The 20,874-nt window shown below is 35.9% G+C and overlaps 1 protein-coding gene across 1 annotated transcript in view; it reads right to left on the bottom strand.

Moving 5' to 3' along the window:
- The window catches only part of RNF217 (ring finger protein 217), a 164,325-nt gene that overhangs the window by 13,261 nt on the left and 130,190 nt on the right, over positions 1-20,874 (bottom strand). Inside the window, exon 4 of the mRNA XM_069077486.1 lies at positions 13,795-13,996. Within this exon, the coding sequence (XP_068933587.1) occupies positions 13,795-13,996 (202 nt within the window). The remainder of the gene's footprint in view (positions 1-13,794; positions 13,997-20,874) is intronic.

A 20,874-nucleotide genomic window follows, 5' to 3' on the forward strand; every position in this document is an offset into this window, starting at 1 on the left:
TGTCTTCTTCTGTTTAACTTCTACATCTATACCAACTCAATTTTATTTTTAAATTGACAGAAGGTTAAAAGTGGATTTATACTCACATTCTCCCTTAGAGGCCTCTTATACTAACAGACCATAGCAGAAGAGAAAGGAAATTTGAAATGAATAGTGAAAGAATATAAACAGACAGAACACAGAGGATCTCAGACATCATAGGATCATAGATTTAGACTCAGATGGGGCCTTAAAGGTCAGATAGAGCAATGCTGTCATTTTACAGACAAGGAAGCTAAAGCCCAGGTAGACTGTGGCTTACCCAAGGTACAGAGAGTGAGAAGTAGATTTGACCCAGTGCCTCAAACTCCAAATCCAGCATGCTATATACTGTATTATGTGATTGAGTGAATAGAAAAATTAATATTCCCTACAACCACGATTAGCTCCAGAAACAGTATAAGACTGATCCAGAGATGTTTATAAGTATCTATATTTATCTTATTTGCTCTTTTTTAAATATTAAATTTATTTTTGTTTTTAACATTCATTTTTATAAGATTTTGAGTTCTGAGTTTTCCCCCTTCCTCTCCTTCGCCCCTTCAAAGTGGCAAGTGATCTGATATGGAATCTACATCTACAATCATATTGAACACATTTCCACATGAGTCATATTGTGAAAGAAGAATCAGAACAAAAGGGAAAAACCACGAGAAAAAAAAACAAAAAAAGAGAAAACAGTATGCTTCAATCTGCATTCAGACTCCATAGTTCTTTCTCTGGATGTAGACAGCATTTTGCATCATGAATCTTTTGGAATTGTCTTAGGTCACTGCATTGCTGAGAAGAGCTGAGTCTATCAAAGTTGGTCATTGTACAACATTGCTTTTACTGTGTATAATGTTCTCTAGTTCTGCTCACTTCACTCAGCATCAGTTCATTTAAGTCTTTCCAGGTTTTTCTGAAATCTGCCTACTCATCATTTCTTATATAACAATAGTATTTCATTACATCCTATACCACAACTTTTTGAGCCATTCCCCAATTGATGGGCATTCTTTCACTTTCCTATTCTTTGCCACCACAAAAAAAGGCCACTATAAATATTTTTGTACCTGTGGGTCCTTTTCCCTTTTTTATGACCTCTTTGGGATACAGACGTAGTAGTGGTATTGCTGGATGAAAGGGTATGCACAGTTTTATAGTGCTTTGGGCATAGTTCCAAATTGTTTTCCAGAATAGTCGAATCAGTTCACCACTGTACCATCAATGCATTAGTATTCGAGTTTTCCCACATCTCCAGCATTTATCATTTTCCTGTTTTGTCATGACTATAGATAGCTTTAATTTCTTCATCTAAAAATCTCCTTTGACCATTTATCAATTGGGGAATGACTTGTATTCTTATAAATTTGACTTAGTTCTCTATATATTTTAGAAATGGGGCCTTTATCAGAAACACTGACTACAAAAATTGTTTCCTAGCTTTCTGCTTCCCTTCTAATCTTGGTTGCAATGGCTTTGTGCACATACTTTTTAATTTAATGTAATCAGAATTATTTATTTTATACTTTGTAATGTTCTCTATCTCTCGTTTGGTCATAAGTTCTTCCCTTCTCCATAGATCTGAAATAGATTGTTGCTCTCCTAATTTGCTTATACTGTCATGTATAGTATGCATGTATAAATCGTGTATCCATTTTGACTTTGTCTTGGTATATGGTGTAAGATGTTGGTCTATGCTTAGTTTCTACCATACTATTTTCCAATTTTCTGAGCAGTTTTGTCAGATGGTGAGTTCTCATCCTAGAAGCTGGAGTCTTTGGGTTTATCAAACAGTAGATTACTATAGTCATTGACTACTGTGTCATACCTAACTTCATTAACTGATCCATAACTCTATTTCTTAGTTTTGATGATTGCCGCCTTAAAATATAACTTCAGATGGTGAGGCTACCCTTCTGTGTATTTCTTTTCATTAATTCCCTTGATTCTGGACTTCCTGTTCTTCCAGATGAACTTTGTTATTAGTTTTCCAGTTCCATAAGATATTTTTTTTGGTAGTTTGATTGGTATGGCACTGAATAAATTAATATAGGTAGAATTGTCACTTTTATTATATTAGCTCAGCCTACCCATGAGCAACCAATATTTTCCCAATTATTTAGATCTCACTTTATTTATGTGAAAAGTGTTTTGTAGGGGTGGCTAGGTGGCGCAGTGAATAGAGCACCAGCCCTGGAGTCAGGAGGACCTAGGTTCAGATCTGGCCTTAGACACTTAACCCCAATTGCCCTCCAAAAAGCAAAAAAAAAAAAAAGTGTTTTGCAGCTGTGTTCATATAGTTCCTGAGACTTTCTTGGCAGGTAGACTCCCAAATATTCTGTATTGCCTACAGTTACTTTAAATGGAATTTCTCTTTCTATCTCTTGCCACTGGAACTTGTTAGTAATACATAGAAATGCCAATGATTTATGTGGGTTTATTTTATATACTGCAGTTTTGCTAAAATTGTTAATTATTTCAAGTAGTTTTTTAGTTGATTCTCTAGGATTATCTAGGCATACCATCATATCATCTGCAGAGTGATAACTTTGTTTCTTCATTGCCTATTCTAATTCCTTCGATTTCTTATTCTCTCATCACTAAAGCTAACATTTCTTTCTTTTTTTTTTTTAAAGCAATTGGGGTTAAGTAACTTGCTCAAGGTTACACGGCCAGTTATTTCTGTGTGTGGTGCTAAGTATCTGAGCCCGGATTCGATCCCCAGGTCATCCCGACACTGGGGCCGGTGCTCTTACTCGCTGTGCTGCCTGGCCACCCCTAAAGCTAACATTTCTAATACAATATTGAATAATAGAGGTGACAATGGACATTCTTGTTTCACCCCTGATCTTACTGGATGGAAATACTTGTAACTTATCCTATTACATATAATGCTTGCTGATGACTTTTGGTGGATGTTACTTATTGTTTTAAGGAAAACTCCATTTATTCCTATGCTTTCTAGTGTTTTTAGTAGGAATGGGTGTTTTATTTTGTCAAAAGCCTTTTCTGCATCTATTGAGATAATCATATGATTTCTGTTAATTTTGTTATTGATATGGTCAGTTATGCTGATAGTTTTTCTAATATTGAACCAGCTCTGAATTCCTGGTATAAATCCCACCTGCTCCTAGAGTATTATCTTCATGATAAATTTCTGTAATCTCTTTGCTAATATTTTATTTAAAATTTTGCATCTGTATTCATTAGGGAGATTTATCTATAATTCTGTTTCTCTCTTTTGGCTTTTTCCAATTTAGGTTTCAACACCATATTTGTACCATGAAAAGAATTTGGTAGGACTCCTCCTTAGACTATTTTCTCAAACAATTTATATAGTATTGGAATTAATTGTTCTTTAAATATTTGTTAGAATTCACTTGTAAATCCATCTGGCCCTGGATATTTTTTTCTAAGGGAGTTCACTGATGACTTTTGTGATTTCTTTTTCTGAAATGGGGTTATTTAAGTATTTTATTTCCTCTTCTGTCAATCTGGGCAATTTATGTTTTTATTAATATTCATCCATTTCACTTAGATTGTCATTTTTTGGCATACAGTTGGACAAAATAGCTCCTAAATATTGTTTTAATTTCCTCTTCACAGGCAGTGAATTTACCCTTTTCATTTTTGATACTGATCATGTTTTTTTTTCTTTTTTTTTAGTCAAATTAACCAAAAGTTTATCTATTTTATTGGTTTCTCATCTGCTCTTGCTGCTTAATTCTTTTGCCTCCCCTTTGCAATATGAATTCATTTTAAGTTGATGGCTTCTCTCAAGTAAATCCAATTAGCATTGATTGAGCACCTACTACCATGTTTCCCCGATAATAAGACACTGTCTTATTAATTTTTTTGGACAGAAAAACACCAGAGGGCTTATTTTCAGGGGAGGGCTTATTTTAATGAACATTGACAGCAATTTTAATGAACAGGTAAATGTGAACAAAAAAATGTACCTTTATTCAATAAGCAAATCACTGGGGAAGAACAGGATGACGCGCTCACTGCTGCAGCTCTGATTGGATGCAGCTCTGAGCGTGGCGTGCATTTCACGGGGGGGGGGGGGCGGTGCATACAGAGGGTACCATGATGTAGCGTGTGTAGGGCTTATTTTAGAGGAATCTTACACAGTAAGGGGAGGGCTTATTTTTGGGATAGGTCTTATTATCGGGGAAAGACGGTATATACCAGACACTGTGCTAAGGCAAGAAGAATGCCACATTTTTTAGGAAGCATTCCATGACCCTAAACTCTGGAAGTGAAAGTCATCTTTCCTTCCCAGATTTCTTATAAGACTTTCCTTGGATCTCCCCCTTGTACTTATCTCACTCCTCAGTGTATCATAGTAATTTGTACACTTGTTCTCTTTATGCTATAAGGTCCCCAAGAACAAGACTTGTGTTTTTTAGCACAATGTATCCATAGCACCATGGACAGAGTAAGCATTTAAATGTTTGATAAAGGAAGTTAAATACTGGCTGCTGTTCAGGGGAAGAGTCTAGAGAACTCACAAAAGAGCATATAGATTATATAATATTCTAATCATCAGTCTTCCCATTAAACTTCATCTAAAATAGGAAGGGAGCATGGCATCATGGATAAAGTAATGGACTTGAAGTCAGAAGATCTGGATTTGGGTCCTGTCTCAGATATTTATAGTCTGTGTGCCCCTGGACAAGTCATTTGTTAATCTCTTTTAGTCTCAGTTTCCTCATCTGTAAAATGATAAATAACATCAATAATAATAGCATCTATACTATAGGGTTTTGTAAGAATCAAATGAAAATATATATATAAAGTGTTTTGAAAATGTTAAAGGCCCAAATAAATATTATCTATTATCATCATATTAGTGTTTTGTTTCTTGGATCAAAGAAAAAATGAATCACCCAATCATAAATTATATAAATAGTTGTGCTAATGAAATAGTCATGAAATTATGAACTGATAAAACCGGGGGAAAAATTTGAAATATTAAATAAAATATGTGTACAAAGATTTAACCCTGTGAAATACGCAATAGGAAGAAAGGTTAGACTATCAGGTTTTCTGATGTAACCCTGTAGTCTTTGCACTTTTAAGTTTGGAAGTGGGGAATAAATAATAGTGAATTGCTATTTGTATTGAAATTCTACCCTGTGGATAAGACGTGGGAAGAATTTACCCAGCTTGCTTTGGGGAATTCATATATCCACTGTGTGACCATGTTTGTTTTGACTAATTAAAATGGGATAGATGTCAAGTTTTGCACTTGGATTAAAAAAATCAATTCACAATCAAACTTTAGAGGAGGCATGGTTAAACAGTGGATTTTCTCCAAAAGATCCAGGAATTTGACTTTACTGCAAGCTCAATATGTACCAGCAATGTTTTATATATATATATATCAGCTCAAAAAGCAACGCAAATTTAGGATTATTAAGAGAATCATAGTGTCCAGAACTAGGGAGGTGATTATTTTGCTGTATTTTATCCTGTTAAGTCACATTGGGAGCGCTCTGCTTGTTTCTGGTTTCTTCAATTTACGAGGAGAGCCACAGAAGGATAACTAAAATGATGAAGGATTTTGAGTCCATGCTATAATGAGGATCAGTTAGAGAAGGTGAAAATATTTAACTTCAAGCAGAGAGGGCAAGACATAATAAGTATTTTCAAATACTTAAAGGGCTGTCAATAGATGAGGGATTGGACTTATTCCACTTGGTCCCAGAAGGCAGAACTAGTGGCAATGGATAGAGACTATAAAAGTAAGTTAGGGTGAAAAACTTTCTAAAAGTTGGAGAGACACCAAAGTAGAATGGTCTTCCTCAGGTGGTAGTGAGTTTCCCTCATGGAGGTCTTCAAGGTAAGGCTGAATGACCATTTACCAGGCTTATTATTATGGGGTCAATTTTGGGATATGGATCAGACTAGAATGGACTAGCCATTGATTCTGTGAGATCTTAAGAAAGAATAGCTTTTTAAAAGCTGCTGTTATGACATTCCAATGTAAGGTGGTTTGGGGGTCTAGAATGGAGGCCAGGTGATGTTAGCAGGTACTTTTTTCCAAATGAATTATTTAACAGTGTTTATGACAAGCTCCATTCATGTATAAACATATCTCGCACACCCCATAATGAGAGGTACACTTCTGACTTTGAAAGGATGCTCATAAGAAACAAAATCCAAGGAAAAAGCCAGCAATTATTTCATCATTCTCTAGTAACCTTTATCAAAACACCCTGAATGTATATCAGTGATATTTTATGTACCATTTTAGTAAGACTGGTAGAACAGATGTAATTACATCTGCTACACCAGCAGTAACATATCATAATTGAAAGAGGATACTGAATAAGAAAATAAAATAAACAAATAAAGCTTTGATAGGAAGTGAAATTTAGTATCTTTCTTGAAGTTAGAAGAATAATTCATACTTTCTTCTCAAAATGTTCTTGAAATTGAGATGATCAGAATTGGTTTTGTCTTATTCCAAAGAAGGCTGCTACATCAACAGTGCCTAGTACAAGGTCATTATAAATACAGGGTATCCAAAAAGTCTTAGTGTTGGGCTTGAGTTTTAATATGTTAAAACTGAACTAAAATATCTGGGACACCAAAAGTCAATTACTGAATCAATCTTTTAAACTATTAGAGCTTAAAATAGCATTAGCATTTTTGGGACACCCTGTATAATCAATTACTTAGTCAACCTCCATTGCTAGCCTGAAAATGAAGACTATTCCATGGTATATTGAACAACATATTTTAAAAAGGCACACCTATTCTATATATACATATGGGTCACATGTATTTTTTTTCTTTTACAAAGACTTCTTACTGGCAATCAGCAAAGGATTACTAAATACAGATATTAAATAACACTTTTTTAATACTATATAAATCATACCAACAAAGTATTATAGAATGTTAATATTACAAGAACCTCAGATACAATGTAGTCCAATCCATAGCTGAATTAAGACTCCATCTACAGTATTTCAGTTTAATTCAAACATTTAATAAGTGTTTACTACATGGCAAGGCTCTGATGTAGGCATTGTGTATACAGAGGCAAACACAAAAAAGCCCTTCCCCTCAAAGAGCTTACATTGTACTGGTGGGATCTGGCATATACATAAATTAAAAAAGGGTAATTTGAGGAGGGAGAGAACATTAACAATAGTGGGATCAGGAAGGTAGCACTCAAAGGAAGTTAGGGATTCAGTGGTGGAAAAAAAACGAACAAGAAACATTCCAGGCATTGATTGATGACAGATGGCATATCAAGTTCAGGAAGTACCTAGTAGGGAAGGTTGGCTGAAATATAGAGCATAGAGAGGAGGAGGATAATGAGAAATAAAACTAGGAAAGTAAGCTGGAGCCAGACTGTGGAGGGTTTTAAAGATCACACTGAGAAGTTTCTAAATGATTCTAGAGGAAACAGGGCAGCTAGGAGAAATGATGGGAACCTTGAGGGGAAAGGGACTCCATTATCAAATATGTAATACAGGAGAAGAAAGATGGGCATGGTCTAAAGTGCTCTAGGTTTTTGGAGGGCAGATTTGAAAGGTTCAGGGAAAGGACAGCCAGGATTCCTTGGACTAAAATTTTTACAGTTGTTAGCTCTGGAGGGCTGGTAAGCTCTCAAGAATGCAATTCTGAAGACGTAAAGATAAATGATTTTATGAGGAGACATACAGAGATATCTAAAAAGATCAATGTGACAGGGAAGTCTTCTACCAACTTAAAAATTTAAAAGGATGTTACAGAATCTCAGAGTTGGAAGGGAGCTCAGTGACCTGCTAGTTCAACAAATATCTGAACAAAAATAGCCTCTATAACATATCTGATGAGTAGTCATCCAGTCTTTGTTTGAAGACTTCCAGTGAGTGAGAAACTTATGAACTTCCCAGGCAGCTTGAGCAGCTCTAATTGTGAAGAGGTTTTTCTTTAACAACCTAAACTTACCTCATTTTGACTTTTAGCTGTTGTTTCTAGTTTTGTTGTCAGGGGCCCAAGCAAAAGCAGTTCAATCCCTCTTCCTTGTGATAACTCTTCAGAGACTTGCATATAACATCATGACCTCCCCATATCTTCACTTATCCAGGGTAAATATTCATGTGTTCTTCCTATGTTATAAAAACTTTCTCCAAGTTGGCACGTTCAGAATGTTAGCCAGATTATAAATCTCCTTTCTAAAACGTGTCACCAAAACTTGGCACAGTACTCCAAATATCTACCCATGGCAGAATGCATTCTTTCCAATGTTATGTTTGTGCCAAAATGAACTTTTATATACAGCTATTACTTGTCATTGAGAGAAACAAAAACATAAGGAAATATAAGATGCTCTCTGCAAATCATTGCAAAACTTGTGTTGCTTGTAGGTTCAAAGGGAAACACACAAACAAGCTAGAAAACTTTAGAACTAATTTTCTAAGTTTAATATATAGTTAAAAATATAAACTGTTCATATTGGGGATTTAGTTTCATATAAAATTCTTTTCTGTTCTTATTTGTATGTGGAAGTTATATTTGCTTGCATTTGTTAAATTCAGAATAACAAAAAAACCCCTCTTAACATTAAAAAATTCTCCTTGCATTTCATATTTTCTAGAAGCAATCTTTCATCCTTTGTTGTTTGGTTGGCAGCCCTTGTGGCCAACTCCTGTGGCAAGTTGCTGTAGCAACTGCTAATTTGCCACACCTGTTCTGTTCTGAGTACTTAGTCATGGGGATCTTCATAGCAAGGCTTCACCTATTTATAGCAGGCTTCCTGTCTTGTTACATGACATTGAGTTAGCTACTTCTAACTGGCAACTGGCAGATTCTTTCTAAAGCCTTTGTATAAAAAAGAAGTTCACAGCTGCGAATTTTAAGCTGAATTCAAATATGAATTATTTCTCACCTCTTCCTGCTTCTTTTTTCTTTCCACCAAGGGAATTTACATTGATTCCCATCTTGACTCTTTATTGGTCACAGCATTCTCTAATCACCAGAGAGTACCAACTGTTTTTACCTATTTATGCCAACTTTTACAGTGGTTTCACTACCTTTTCTTCCCATGTGACAGTGGGCTAGCTGCTTCTGACTAGCATTTAGGAGGTTCCATCCCAAAGCTCCAGGGTAAAATGAAATGCTTGGGGACCTATATACTTATTCCAATAATACTATTATCACTCACAGAACACTTCTAAAATTGTTCTCAGAACCTGCAACACATTCTTCAGAATATGTTTTATCCTTTGAGGGGAGATTTGATTTGGAGGAACAATTCTTTGGGGTTATGTCACTAATTATACAATTTGAAAACATGTCAAGTGCTGAGAGACTGGTTGAAGGAACTGAAAATATTTAGCCAGGAGATGAGAAGACACAAGAAATACATGATAACTGTCTTTTAAGTATTTGAAGGGCTGCCATTGAGGAGAGATTAAATTTGTTCTGTTTGGTTAGAAGGCAGAACCAGGAATGATGAGTGGAATTTGCAAATAGGCAAATTTAGGTTTGATGTCAGGAAAAATTTACTAACGATTAGATATGTCTACAAGTGGCATGGGCTGCCTCAAGAAATAGTGAGTTCCCCTTCCTTGGAAGTCTTTAAGGAAAAGCTGGATGATCAGTTATTGGGTATGTTATAGTGAAGATTTCTTTGGTATTTGTATTGATTAATTTTTTAAAATTAATTTTTTATTTATTTCATTAAATATTTCTCAATTACATGTAAAAATTTTAACAATCATTATTAAAAATTTTGAGTTTCAAATTCTCTTCCTCCCTCCTACACCTTCTTCCCCCCTTGAGAAAGCAAGCAGTTTGATTTCAGTTCTACATGGGTGGTCATGTAAAACATATTTCCACATTTGTCATGTTACAAAAGAAAACAAACAAAACAAAAAGCATATTTTTTTAATATGCTCTAATATGCATTCAGAGTTCATCAGTTCTCTTTATGGAGGTAGACAGGATTTTTCACCATGGATCCTTTGGAAATGCCTTGGATCACTGTCTTGATTAGAGGAGCTAAGTCTTTCACAGTTGATCATTGCACAATAATTGCTGCCACTGAAATCATAGCTATCTAGTAAACTAGAAAAGAAACTTCATTGGGTACCAAATTTGTCTTAATTCCAAGATTGGCTCTTCAGATCACATTTTTGACATTACCTTTTTATCCATCAATTTCTTATTTCAGTTCAACAAACATTAATTGACCTGCTACTTTGGACAAGGCACTTATTATTCCTTATTGAATAATAAGGAATATTGAAAAACTGCTTTTCAAGACAAAGTGTAGTGAGACTAAGAAAAAGGAAAGAAGAGTACCAATTATGGAACAAATGTGTAGTCATCAACATACAGTAACTGTTATTTTTCTGTAAAGCTTGTTGAAAAATATAACTTTCCTGAGTTGCAGACCTAAAGAATAAGAATACTTATGCAAACCAACTTACAGGGGAAAAAAACTCACTTTCAGATACAGTTATGGTACTTCAAGGCATAGACACACACATACATATATGTGTAGGTATATTGTAAATATGCATTTTATGTATACACATAAAATCACAGGTCCAGTCTTCATCCCTATATGAATTTATATACCATCACTTTCAAATACACACAGTTACAGTACATCAACACATGGACACATATGAATATTTCTTTTATATATATACATATATATAGCAGCTAAGTGGCACAGTGGATAGAATGCTAGACCTGGAGTGAGGAAGACTTATCTTCATGACTTCAACCCACCTCAGATACTTACTAACTGTATGACTCTGGGAAAGTCACTTAACTGTTTTTATCTCAGTTTTCTCATCTGTAAAATGAGTTGTATAAGGAAATGGCAAACCACTCCATTATCTTGGCCAAGAAAACCCCAAATGGAGTCATGAAGAGTTTATACAACTTAAAAGACTGAACAACAACAAAAGGGAAGCAGTTTAACATTATATGTATACAACTGGTTAAGATACAGATTTACGTTTTTCTCCTTAGTTTTCAGATACCAAAGGAGGCTTTGTAATTCTGATGTTAAGGATTGGTTCTTAGAGCTCAATGTACAACATATTAGCCTTTCTTTACCCTCCGTGGCACCATTTCTTTTACTCTGAAGTACAAGCACTGATTCTATTTCCTGGTAATAGAGGGATAAGTACAGTATTAAACTGTCCATTTTTGAAAATTTATTGATATGACAGTGATAAAGATTAGGAGGAGAAATTCAGAGCTCCTTGTTATTATTTCATTATTCTATACACCAGACTAAATTATTAATCGCACCCTGGTAGACTAAAAAATAAATAAGTTAAATACAGTTTAAAATATGTCAAGTAAGATAAAAGCTCTACACTCAAGGGACTTACCCCTTATGCAGGGAGACAAAACTAATATACATAAAATAATTAGGGAATAATTATTGTTAAACTGCATGTTTTAACTTTGGTTAATTTTTTTTTTTTTTTTTGCAGGGAAGGGGCAGGGGCAATTGGGGTTAAGTAACTTGCCCAGGATCACACAGCTAGTAAGTATCTGAGGCCAAATTTGAACTCAGGTCCTTCTGACTAAAGGGCTGGTTCTCTATCTACTGTACCATTTCCCTGCCTCAGCTTTGGTTATTTGAAAGAAGAGCTGATAAAATCAGAAAAGGCTTTAAGGAGAATGGATGATTTTGGCAGAGGGAAAAATTATGTATAAAGCAGAGAGATGAAAACAATATGAACATCAACTCTGTTATAACATCTACATAACACTTTAAGGTTTACTACTCTTTTACCATAACAACCCTGTTTTTGAGGTAGAGGAAGTAGATTAGCCCAACAACAAAGGATACATTTTTATCGTGGTAAAAGATTAACATGAGGTCAAATTGTAGAGGTGCTTCCAAGTCAGGTAGGGAATTTGGAATCGATTTGATATACAATAGGAACTGATATACAAATTCTGGAGCAGAGAAATGATATGATAGAAGTGGAATTTTAGCAAGATTAGTCTAACAACAGGAGGTAGCATAGATTTGAGGAGTAATATACTTGAAATGAAGCAAGATTCTCTAGGAATTAGTATTCTCGGTCCACAAAAGTTTTAGAGTACAGATTGAATAATCACTTGTTTAAAATGTTATAGAGGACATTCATTCTTCAGAGAAGGATGGAATCAGATTAGAGATTCTTAACCTTTTCATGTGTATGGACCTGTTTGGTGGTCTGAGACTACGGAAATTTTTGTTGCATAATGTTTGTTTTCTGCATTCATACTTGAAGGAAATGCTAAATTGTCAGTTAAGAGATTAGTGAAAATAAAGATATAATTCCCTCACCCCCATTCAAGTTCATGGGTTCCCTAAATTAGATCTCTAATATCTGTTTTAATTTAGTAATTCCAGGACTGTATCCTATCTGGCTCTCAAATATCCTCAGATCATGCAATTTGGCTCTTTAGTGACATGATGTCATTGGTTCTTTCTCTAGATACTTGCAATCGTTTTCCTCTGTCTAGAACTCATCTCATAAGTCATTATGTATTGAAAATTCATCCCCAAGCCTACATCCTTCAGAAAACCAATCCAGGTTAGGTGGAACCAAGAATTTATTCTCCTAAAAGCAATACTGTTTCTTTTCCGCTTAAGAGAATAAAAATTGGATAATGAATAAGCTAAATGGGAGACTCATGTGTGGTCCAACTTATTGCTTGTGCCTTTTATACATTTTGCTTACTGAAAAGCATATTGAGGGTGCTCAATTAAGCAAATAAACAAAGAAACCCAAATGCACATTTTAATGGACTTTTGCTGGAATATACAGCTAAAGAAGGTCTTTCCTATTTGAATAGGTCTTCCCAAACACAGAAATTCCCTATTTAAAAAGAAAAATCCATCTACATGTGACTAAGAAAATTGTATTACATTATATATGAAACAATAATTTGGTAGAACTGTAAGGCAGAAATGAGATCTGTGAAAAGAAACATATCTCTGAGATTCTACTGCATCCTCAGCATATGTATCCTTTTGCAGATATGTTGCTTATAAATGGATTCTACAAATAAATCCATATCTCGGTGATGAAAGTCTATATTGTTACCTTCATTTAAGAACACAATATAATTGGTTTAAAAAGAAAGCTGCCATAAAATTAGAAAGGCAGAAAAAACGTCAAGACATCTCCTAGGTTTTTAGAAACACTGTATAAAAGTCCCATAAATGCTCTAAAATATTCTAAAAAAGCAAATATTTGATTTATAGATTTGAGAGAAGGGTCCTCTTTTCAACAAAAGGGAAAATCCTCTTCTTTTTTAGTCTTCTGTTAATTTGAAAGCAATAGCCATTGAATAAGAGTGGCACGAAGAGAAAGTCTGATAGTACACAGGGAGAAAAACATAAAAGAAATACAACTGGAACAAAATTATGATCAGAAAACCCAATTATGGCTTTACGAAGCCACTTCCTTTCCCCATAAAGAATATTTGGTGGAATACCACCTTACTTTCTGAAAGACATTAATTCATTCAAATGCTGCAAATGCCTACAAAGAAAAGTTTAAAAGGTTAGTGCTTGAGAAATAAAATTGTGTGCAGTGTGGACTTCAGATTAACTACTTGTTTGTGTGTAGGAAAGAGAAAGTAGTCTAAGTGAAACAATGGAGGCAGGGGTGCCAAAGAAAATTACACAAACTCAGTTGAATGTCCATTTCATTCTCTAGCCCACAAATTTGAGACTAATATTTAAACTACTTGTTCCATGTGGTAGACTTCTGAAAAATCATATTATACACTTACCACATACTGACCCTCGCACTAATCTCCTTAAATGGGGTCTCTCAGGGAGGTAGCGATATTTGCATCCAAATATACTGAGGTTTGATGTGTGGTCTCCAAAGAAGCGGAGCTGGCGATATCTCTCCCCACAGCGGTAACAGAAATTAGTGTTACATTGTGAACAGGTCATGTGGTCACATCCTTCTGTTCTCTGGATGTGGATCTTTATCAGCAAAATAGAAGTAAAGAAAAAGAGGAGGGGAAAAATTATTAAAATAATTATTAAATTAAAACCTAGTAAATGATCTATAAAAAAATTGTTCATAGATACAAAAAGCATATATCAATAAGTTTTGTAGTATGCCCATTTACTGTCAGAGCCTCAAGCAGTTTTTCTCGTTCATACATAGGCATACACAGATATATACATATGTGCACAAATATATATATATATATATATGTGTGTGTGTGTGTGTGTGTATATGTATATATTTATGATAAAATCAAATCTTACCAAGGCTGTACTTGTGCCATATAGCTTCATTTCACAAAAAACTCACATATTTTAAGTCAGTCCATCAGTCAACAATCACGTATTAAGTTCTTACTAAGTGCCAGGCATCACGCTAACGGCTAGGGATCTAAAGAGAGGTAAAGGCCAGTCCTTGACCTCGAGCAGATGGGAAGCAATCTGAGAGGGGAAGGGGCTAGCAAGAAGTGGGGGTGAGGAGTGGCTGGCAAGGTCTCCTGAAAAAGGTAGCATTTCTGCTAAGTCCTGAAAGAAGGCAGGCCACTGAGAGGCATCTCTGAGGCAGCCGAACACTGCAGGCACAGGGGATAGCCAGCATATAATCAGGGAGACAGAACTACAAGTAGGGTAGTATAGCTGGATCATAGAGTGTATGGAGGGGAGGAAAGTGTAAAAATCCTGGAAAATCAGCGAGTGATCGATCAGGTTATGATGAACTTTAAATGCCAAAAATAGTGTATAGGAATTATGGAATTTATGGAATTCACTAAGCAGGGGGTGACATGGTGTAATATAATGCCAAGGAAAGGCAATTTCCCAAGGTTCAGAATACCAGCATAGGGGCTCCAAATGGAGGTCTTTTCTTCATCTTGACACGAGGCAAGTTCTCAGCAATCTTAGTTCCTGGGGAGACAAGGCTTAGCAAGGCCACAAGATACACTGCCAGTCCCTTCATCAATTCATCCTCTATCTGTAGAACAGTCCTAGAACACCTGAAAACATTAGCAAAACCCTCTCCCAGGATTTCTGTAAACATACAACAAGAAAATCCTTCTTCAGGGCTTCTGAACCAACAGAAAGGTTCCCAGACCCCTGCAACAACAGCACTGTCCTTCACCAGTGGACGGTATTCACTCTCTGTCTGCAGGACAGTCTCAGGGCTTCTTAACCAAAAGCCAGGTTCCAGGACTTCTTCAACAACAGGACTGTCTTTCACCAGTGGACAAATCTGGCAAAAGAACATCAAAACAGACAGACAAAGTACCAGCAAAACAGCCATGTCTCCTCAGTCCTTGGCAGCTCAGGGGGCAGGTCTCAAAAGTCCAGGGCAATTCAAAGCGGCCACCAGCAATTCTCTTAGTCTCTCTCTCTGCCCACGAGGTGCTGCTTCCAAAAAAAGGTCTTCTGCCTCTCTCTTGTGTCTCTCCAAATCTACGTCACCAGCTCCTCCCAGTTCAGGACTTTCTTTTCACATCAACAAGCCCATCCCACAGGTGGGATTAACAAGCTCTGGGTTTTAACACAATCAATTTGAAAACCAAGTCAATACAGGGGAATCTTTAATTGCCATTACTATCACACATGGTCAGACTTAGGCTTTGGAAAAACCATGTTGGCAGCTGAATGGGTAATGGATTGGGACATTTATAAGGGATGATCAGAATGAAATTCATGCTTCAGAGAGATACTAGAGGCAGAGAGTTCAGTTAGGAGACTGTTGGAATAATCCTGAGTTAGGCTTGTGACTGCTTGAGTGTGGAGAGAGGGGTATATGCAAGAGAAGTTGTAAAGGCAGAAACAAACAGCAAGATCCAATAAGGGACTGGACAAGTGGGATGAGTGCAAGTGAGGAGTCATGGATGAAATAGGTTTTGAGACTCGGTGAATGGGAGGATGGTGGTATCCTCAAGAGCAATAGGAAAGTTGGGAAGAAGGGAGGGAAAATAGGAATTCTGTTTTGGATAATTTGAATTTGATATCTTTACAAGACATCTAGTTTGAGATGTCCAAAAAGCAGTTGTTGATATTCAGGAAATAGAACAGGTCTGAATAAAATAGATCTGGGAATCATCTGTATAGAGATAATTGATCCTATGGGAGCTGGTAAGATCACTAAAGAAGACCATATAGAAAAAGAAGAGAAGGAAACCTAGGACAGAACCTTGGGGTATGGGGGAGGTGGTGCCAAGAGGACGGAATAGTCCAGGGGTGTGCTGATAAATATTTAACAACCAGCTCTTTAAAAAAAAAAAGTATACTCAACACACTTTTAAATTTAATATGTATCATCAGCATTTTCTTCATTAAGTCTAGACAACTAAGAAAACAAACAGATCAAAATTTCATTTGTAGCACTTGCCAATGTCTGAGGTATAAATGCTTACACTGAAAATTTAACACTTGACTTTAGAAGCTGGTATGAGCTGGTTCCATCACATCCCTGGGGGACACCTGTATCTACTAGGCACTACATAGATGAAAAGTAGATTCAAAAGCATCAAGGGCTACAGCGAGGTCATCAATAAGATGAGAAAAGGTTATTAGATTTCATAATTAAGAAATCATTGAGGGGCAGCTAGGTGGCACAGTGAATAGAGCACTGGCCCTGCAGTCAGGAGGACCTGAGTTCAAATCTGGCTTCAGACACTTAACACAAAAACTATCCGTGTGACTTTGGGCAAGTCACTTACCCCCAATTGCCCTGCCCTCCCCCCTCCAAAAAGCAAGAAAAAAAAAAAAAGAAAGAAATCATTGGTAACTTTAGAGAAGGCAGTTTCTATTGAATAATGAGTTAGGAAACAGACTGAAAAGGGTTTTGATTCAAGTTAGATGAGAGGAAATGGAAGCAATGATCACTGAAAGCTTTCTCAAGGCATTTAGCTGCAAAAGGGAGGAAGGAAAATAGTAAGATAGTAAATAAGAAGAGAATATAGGGCAATAACCAATGGGAATTGTAGGATCAAGTAAGTTTTTTTTAAAGAATAAGAGAAAGAGGTGATATTTTTGAAGGCAGGAAGGGTGACAGTAAGGACAAGTTGCTAGAGAAAATGTGAGAGAATGAGGTCGAGGGTGCAAGCAGAGGAATTAGTTTTGGCAAGGAAAAAGGTATTCTTTATATCTGAGACCAAAATGGAGGAGGAGATTGTAAAAAATCTGTTAGTTCTGGGGGAAAAATAGTACTCCATGACTGTTATCCTATTTTTCCTGACAAATTAGATAATCATTAGATAATAAGTTTGCTAGACATGGAAAATTTCAAGGGATGATCAGAATGAAACTCATGTTCCAGTTATGAAGTTGAATAAATGACTCTTTTAAAGAAAGACTCTTCCAATTCTAAGATTCAATGATAAATTGTATCTTCTGTTATGTTCTGCCTGTTGGCAAGCAAAATTGTAGGTATTCAGTTCAACAAACATTTATTAATATAAAAGCACTTCGGCAGCATTAGGCACTCGTTTTCTAAAGTAAAGTTTTCCAAATTTTGGGGGGCAAGGCATGAAACAATGTATAAAATTATTGGATATTTTTGATAACTCCCACTTAAATGCATTCAATTTTTTTTTCAGTGAAGGCAAAATTCAAGTCAAGGTCAACAAGTTATACAAACAAGGACAATTTATTCCAACTTATAGCAAATGTAGTTCTGTGACTATTTCATACAGTATGCTACAAGGTAAAATTTGAGTTGTTACATGTTAAATTTTAACATGGGTACAATCTGCTACCATCGCCATCCATTACTATGTGCTTTTGAGGCAGCTGGGTTGTGCCATCATGATGCTTGTTCAGTTAAATGTAAAGGGCGTATGCTTGAAGTTAAATCATTTTTGGTTAAATTTAAAAGCACAGCAATCAATCCTATTTCTCAATATCATTCATCTGGGTAAGTACAATATAGTAAACCAATTTCAAAAAATCAAACCGGTAAAATGTTATAAACAGAAAAACTTTGGAATGAAGATATATACAGTACATATGTGTGTATATATATATATATATGAAATTGAAATTTTCGATGAATGGGATGCTTTTGAACATGAAATTCTTATGTTTTGAATATGCTAAATTCAATTAAATAAAGGTGAGTAGTAAAGGGTTCTCTAAGTTATAAAATACATACATTGGGAATATTACTACTGTTCATGATCTCATTTATGTGAAAGAGGTTTGTTGTAGACAAATACAGATATAAATTAGTGGTGGAAAAATAATTATAAGTAACAATATTATAGTGGTAAACCATGATTTTAAAAATATTAAGGTTATTTTTTTTTCAGTTAACAAGCCTTTATTTCCTTCCCCTCTGACCTCCCTTTCTGATTGAAAACAAAAAGACAAACAAATTCCTGCATTAGCCATGTCGAAAAATGTTTCTTGGGGCAGCTAGATGGTGCAGTGAATACAGCACCAGCCCTGGAGTCAGGAGGACCTGAGTTCAAATCTGGCCTCAGACACTTAACACTTACTAGTTGTGTGACCATGGACAAGTCACTTAACCCCAATTGCCCTGCCTTCCCCCCTCCAAAAAGCAAAAAAAAAAAAGTTTCTCTCAGTCTGTATATTAAGCTCATCACCTCTTTATGTTAGGAAATTCACTGACCTTCTGAAATTGTGATTGGCTACCACTCTGAAATGCTACCACATTTTGAGAAATACAATGCCTAGAATTGAATGTGGTATCCCAGATATGGTCAGATCAAGGCAGTTTATGGCAGAACTATTACCTTCCTTATTCTTGCCATTTTTTTTTGCCAGATCTGTGATTTTATTGTTGGAGGGGTTCCTTGGGAGAAAGTTCTTCTGCCAATGTAGATCACCATCTCTCTAATCACATAGTCTTAAAAAAAAAAGCTACCCTTGTCACTAATAAGGGGCTAAGTGACTTACTCAGAGCCACATAACTAGTATATGTCAAGGGTGACTTGAATATTGGTTTTTTCTGATTTCAAGATTAGTTCTCTATTAATGCATTATACCCCCCTGCTTTCTCTCTTCAGTATAGAGGTGAGCATGGGATTAAGATCTTTTGCTGTTCTCTCCTACTTCCCACCTGTCTGACCACTCTTTATTTAATTTCATTTGTTAAATTCAATTGAATACATGTATTTATTAAGCACCTACCATGTGCAAGAAGGCACTTCAATGATCTTATGCTCAACAGAGGAATATAACATGCACATAAATAAATAGTTGTGGTACTCAAGATTCTGTCCTGAGCTTTATTCTCTTCTCTCAGCTATATATAGTCAACCTTAATTATTCTCCTAAACTCCAATCTCAGACTATCAGTTGCCTACTGGACATCTTCATCAGAATATTCAAGTAAAATGTCCAAAGTGGAACCCATCTTTTCTTCTACATGTGCACCTTCTTCAAAAGATTTGTTGTTGTTTTTTCCTTTTGAGTGTGCCACCATCCTTCTAGTCACACAGACCGGGTCTTTGTGGAAACATATGCTTCTACTACTTTAGAAATTATGATACTAGCCAATCATATATCTACCACTCACCAGCAAAAATTGTTTTCTTATGGTAGAAGCATGTATGAATATCTAATAATACTTGATTACATATTTTTGAGTATATATATTATATATTAGTATATATTTGAATTCATAGAACTCATTATGAATAATAAATATAAGTCATAGTAATGAGTGAACAGTTATCATATATCTGTAACTAGAGTGCATCAAAAAGAAATTTTTCCCAGGACCATTAAACTTGGGAAGGTGCTAGGGTCCTGACATAGTAGCATAGTAGCCTAGAAACAAATGAGCTTGGGATCTAGTTAGCAAGAATAATTTGTTAAAATAGGAGACTATAAGATGGTTATTCCAAACCCACCACACCTTAGATGAATTTCTAGGCCTATCTGCCAGCCAACCAGACAGCTCTCCACACCAAACCCCACCTCCCTTGGAATATTTTAGAGAACATTTTGTGATATTCATCCCAGGTGCAAAAATTACTCTGATTAATAATAGTTAACATTTATATAATACTTTAAGTTTTCCGGATGCTTTATATAATTACCTTATGCGATCTCACAATATGCCTATGAAGTTGGTGCTGTTATCATTCCCATTTTACAGATGAAGAAACCATGGCTATATGCAAGAGGTTAAGAGACTTGCCCAGGATCACATGGCTAGTGAGTGACTGAGGCAGGACTTGAACACAGGTCTTCTTGCCTCCAAATTCATTTTCTTTGTTGCTGTCTAGTCACTGCCATGTTACTACTACTGTACTTAAACACCTTCAGTGGTTCCTCACTGCTGTAGAAAATACTGTTTAAAAAGTTTGACCCTGGTATTCAAACACACACAATCTGCCACAGCCCACCCATTCTTCTCTCTTAAAACTCCCCTTTGCAGAGTCTGCATCTCCAAACTCCTTATGTTTCCTGCCCTCTCTCCTTCCTACACCTTTGTTTACTCCATCTCCAGTTTTTAGGATTTCTGAACCCCATCCTCCCAAGTTTTTTTTTGTTGTTGTTGGAAATCCCTTCTTGACTTCAAAGTAGAACTCAGATGTCAGCTTTTCCATGAATTCTTCTCAGACTCATTTACCCCTAGAAGAACTAATCTCTCTCTGTCTCTCAAAATTTTTCTACCACCTTTCTTGGCTCTCCTTTGCTCAGATCACATTCTCCTTTGCATCAGTCTTATTCATGCACATACTATGCTTTTCTTCTCCCTTTAGGATAGCATGGTATAGTGGTAAGAACACTAGACAAGAGATGGGAGATATGGACAGAAATTCTACTTCCCACATTTATGAACTTTGGGACTACAGGCAAATCTTGTAACTTCTCTGACTCAGTTCCCTCAACTATGAAACAGGATA

This window comes from Petaurus breviceps, unplaced genomic scaffold (genome assembly GCF_028583685.1).
Source record: "Petaurus breviceps papuanus isolate PSGF00001 unplaced genomic scaffold, PetGlider_PUasm1.0 90977, whole genome shotgun sequence".
Lineage (NCBI taxonomy): Eukaryota > Metazoa > Chordata > Mammalia > Diprotodontia > Petauridae > Petaurus > Petaurus breviceps.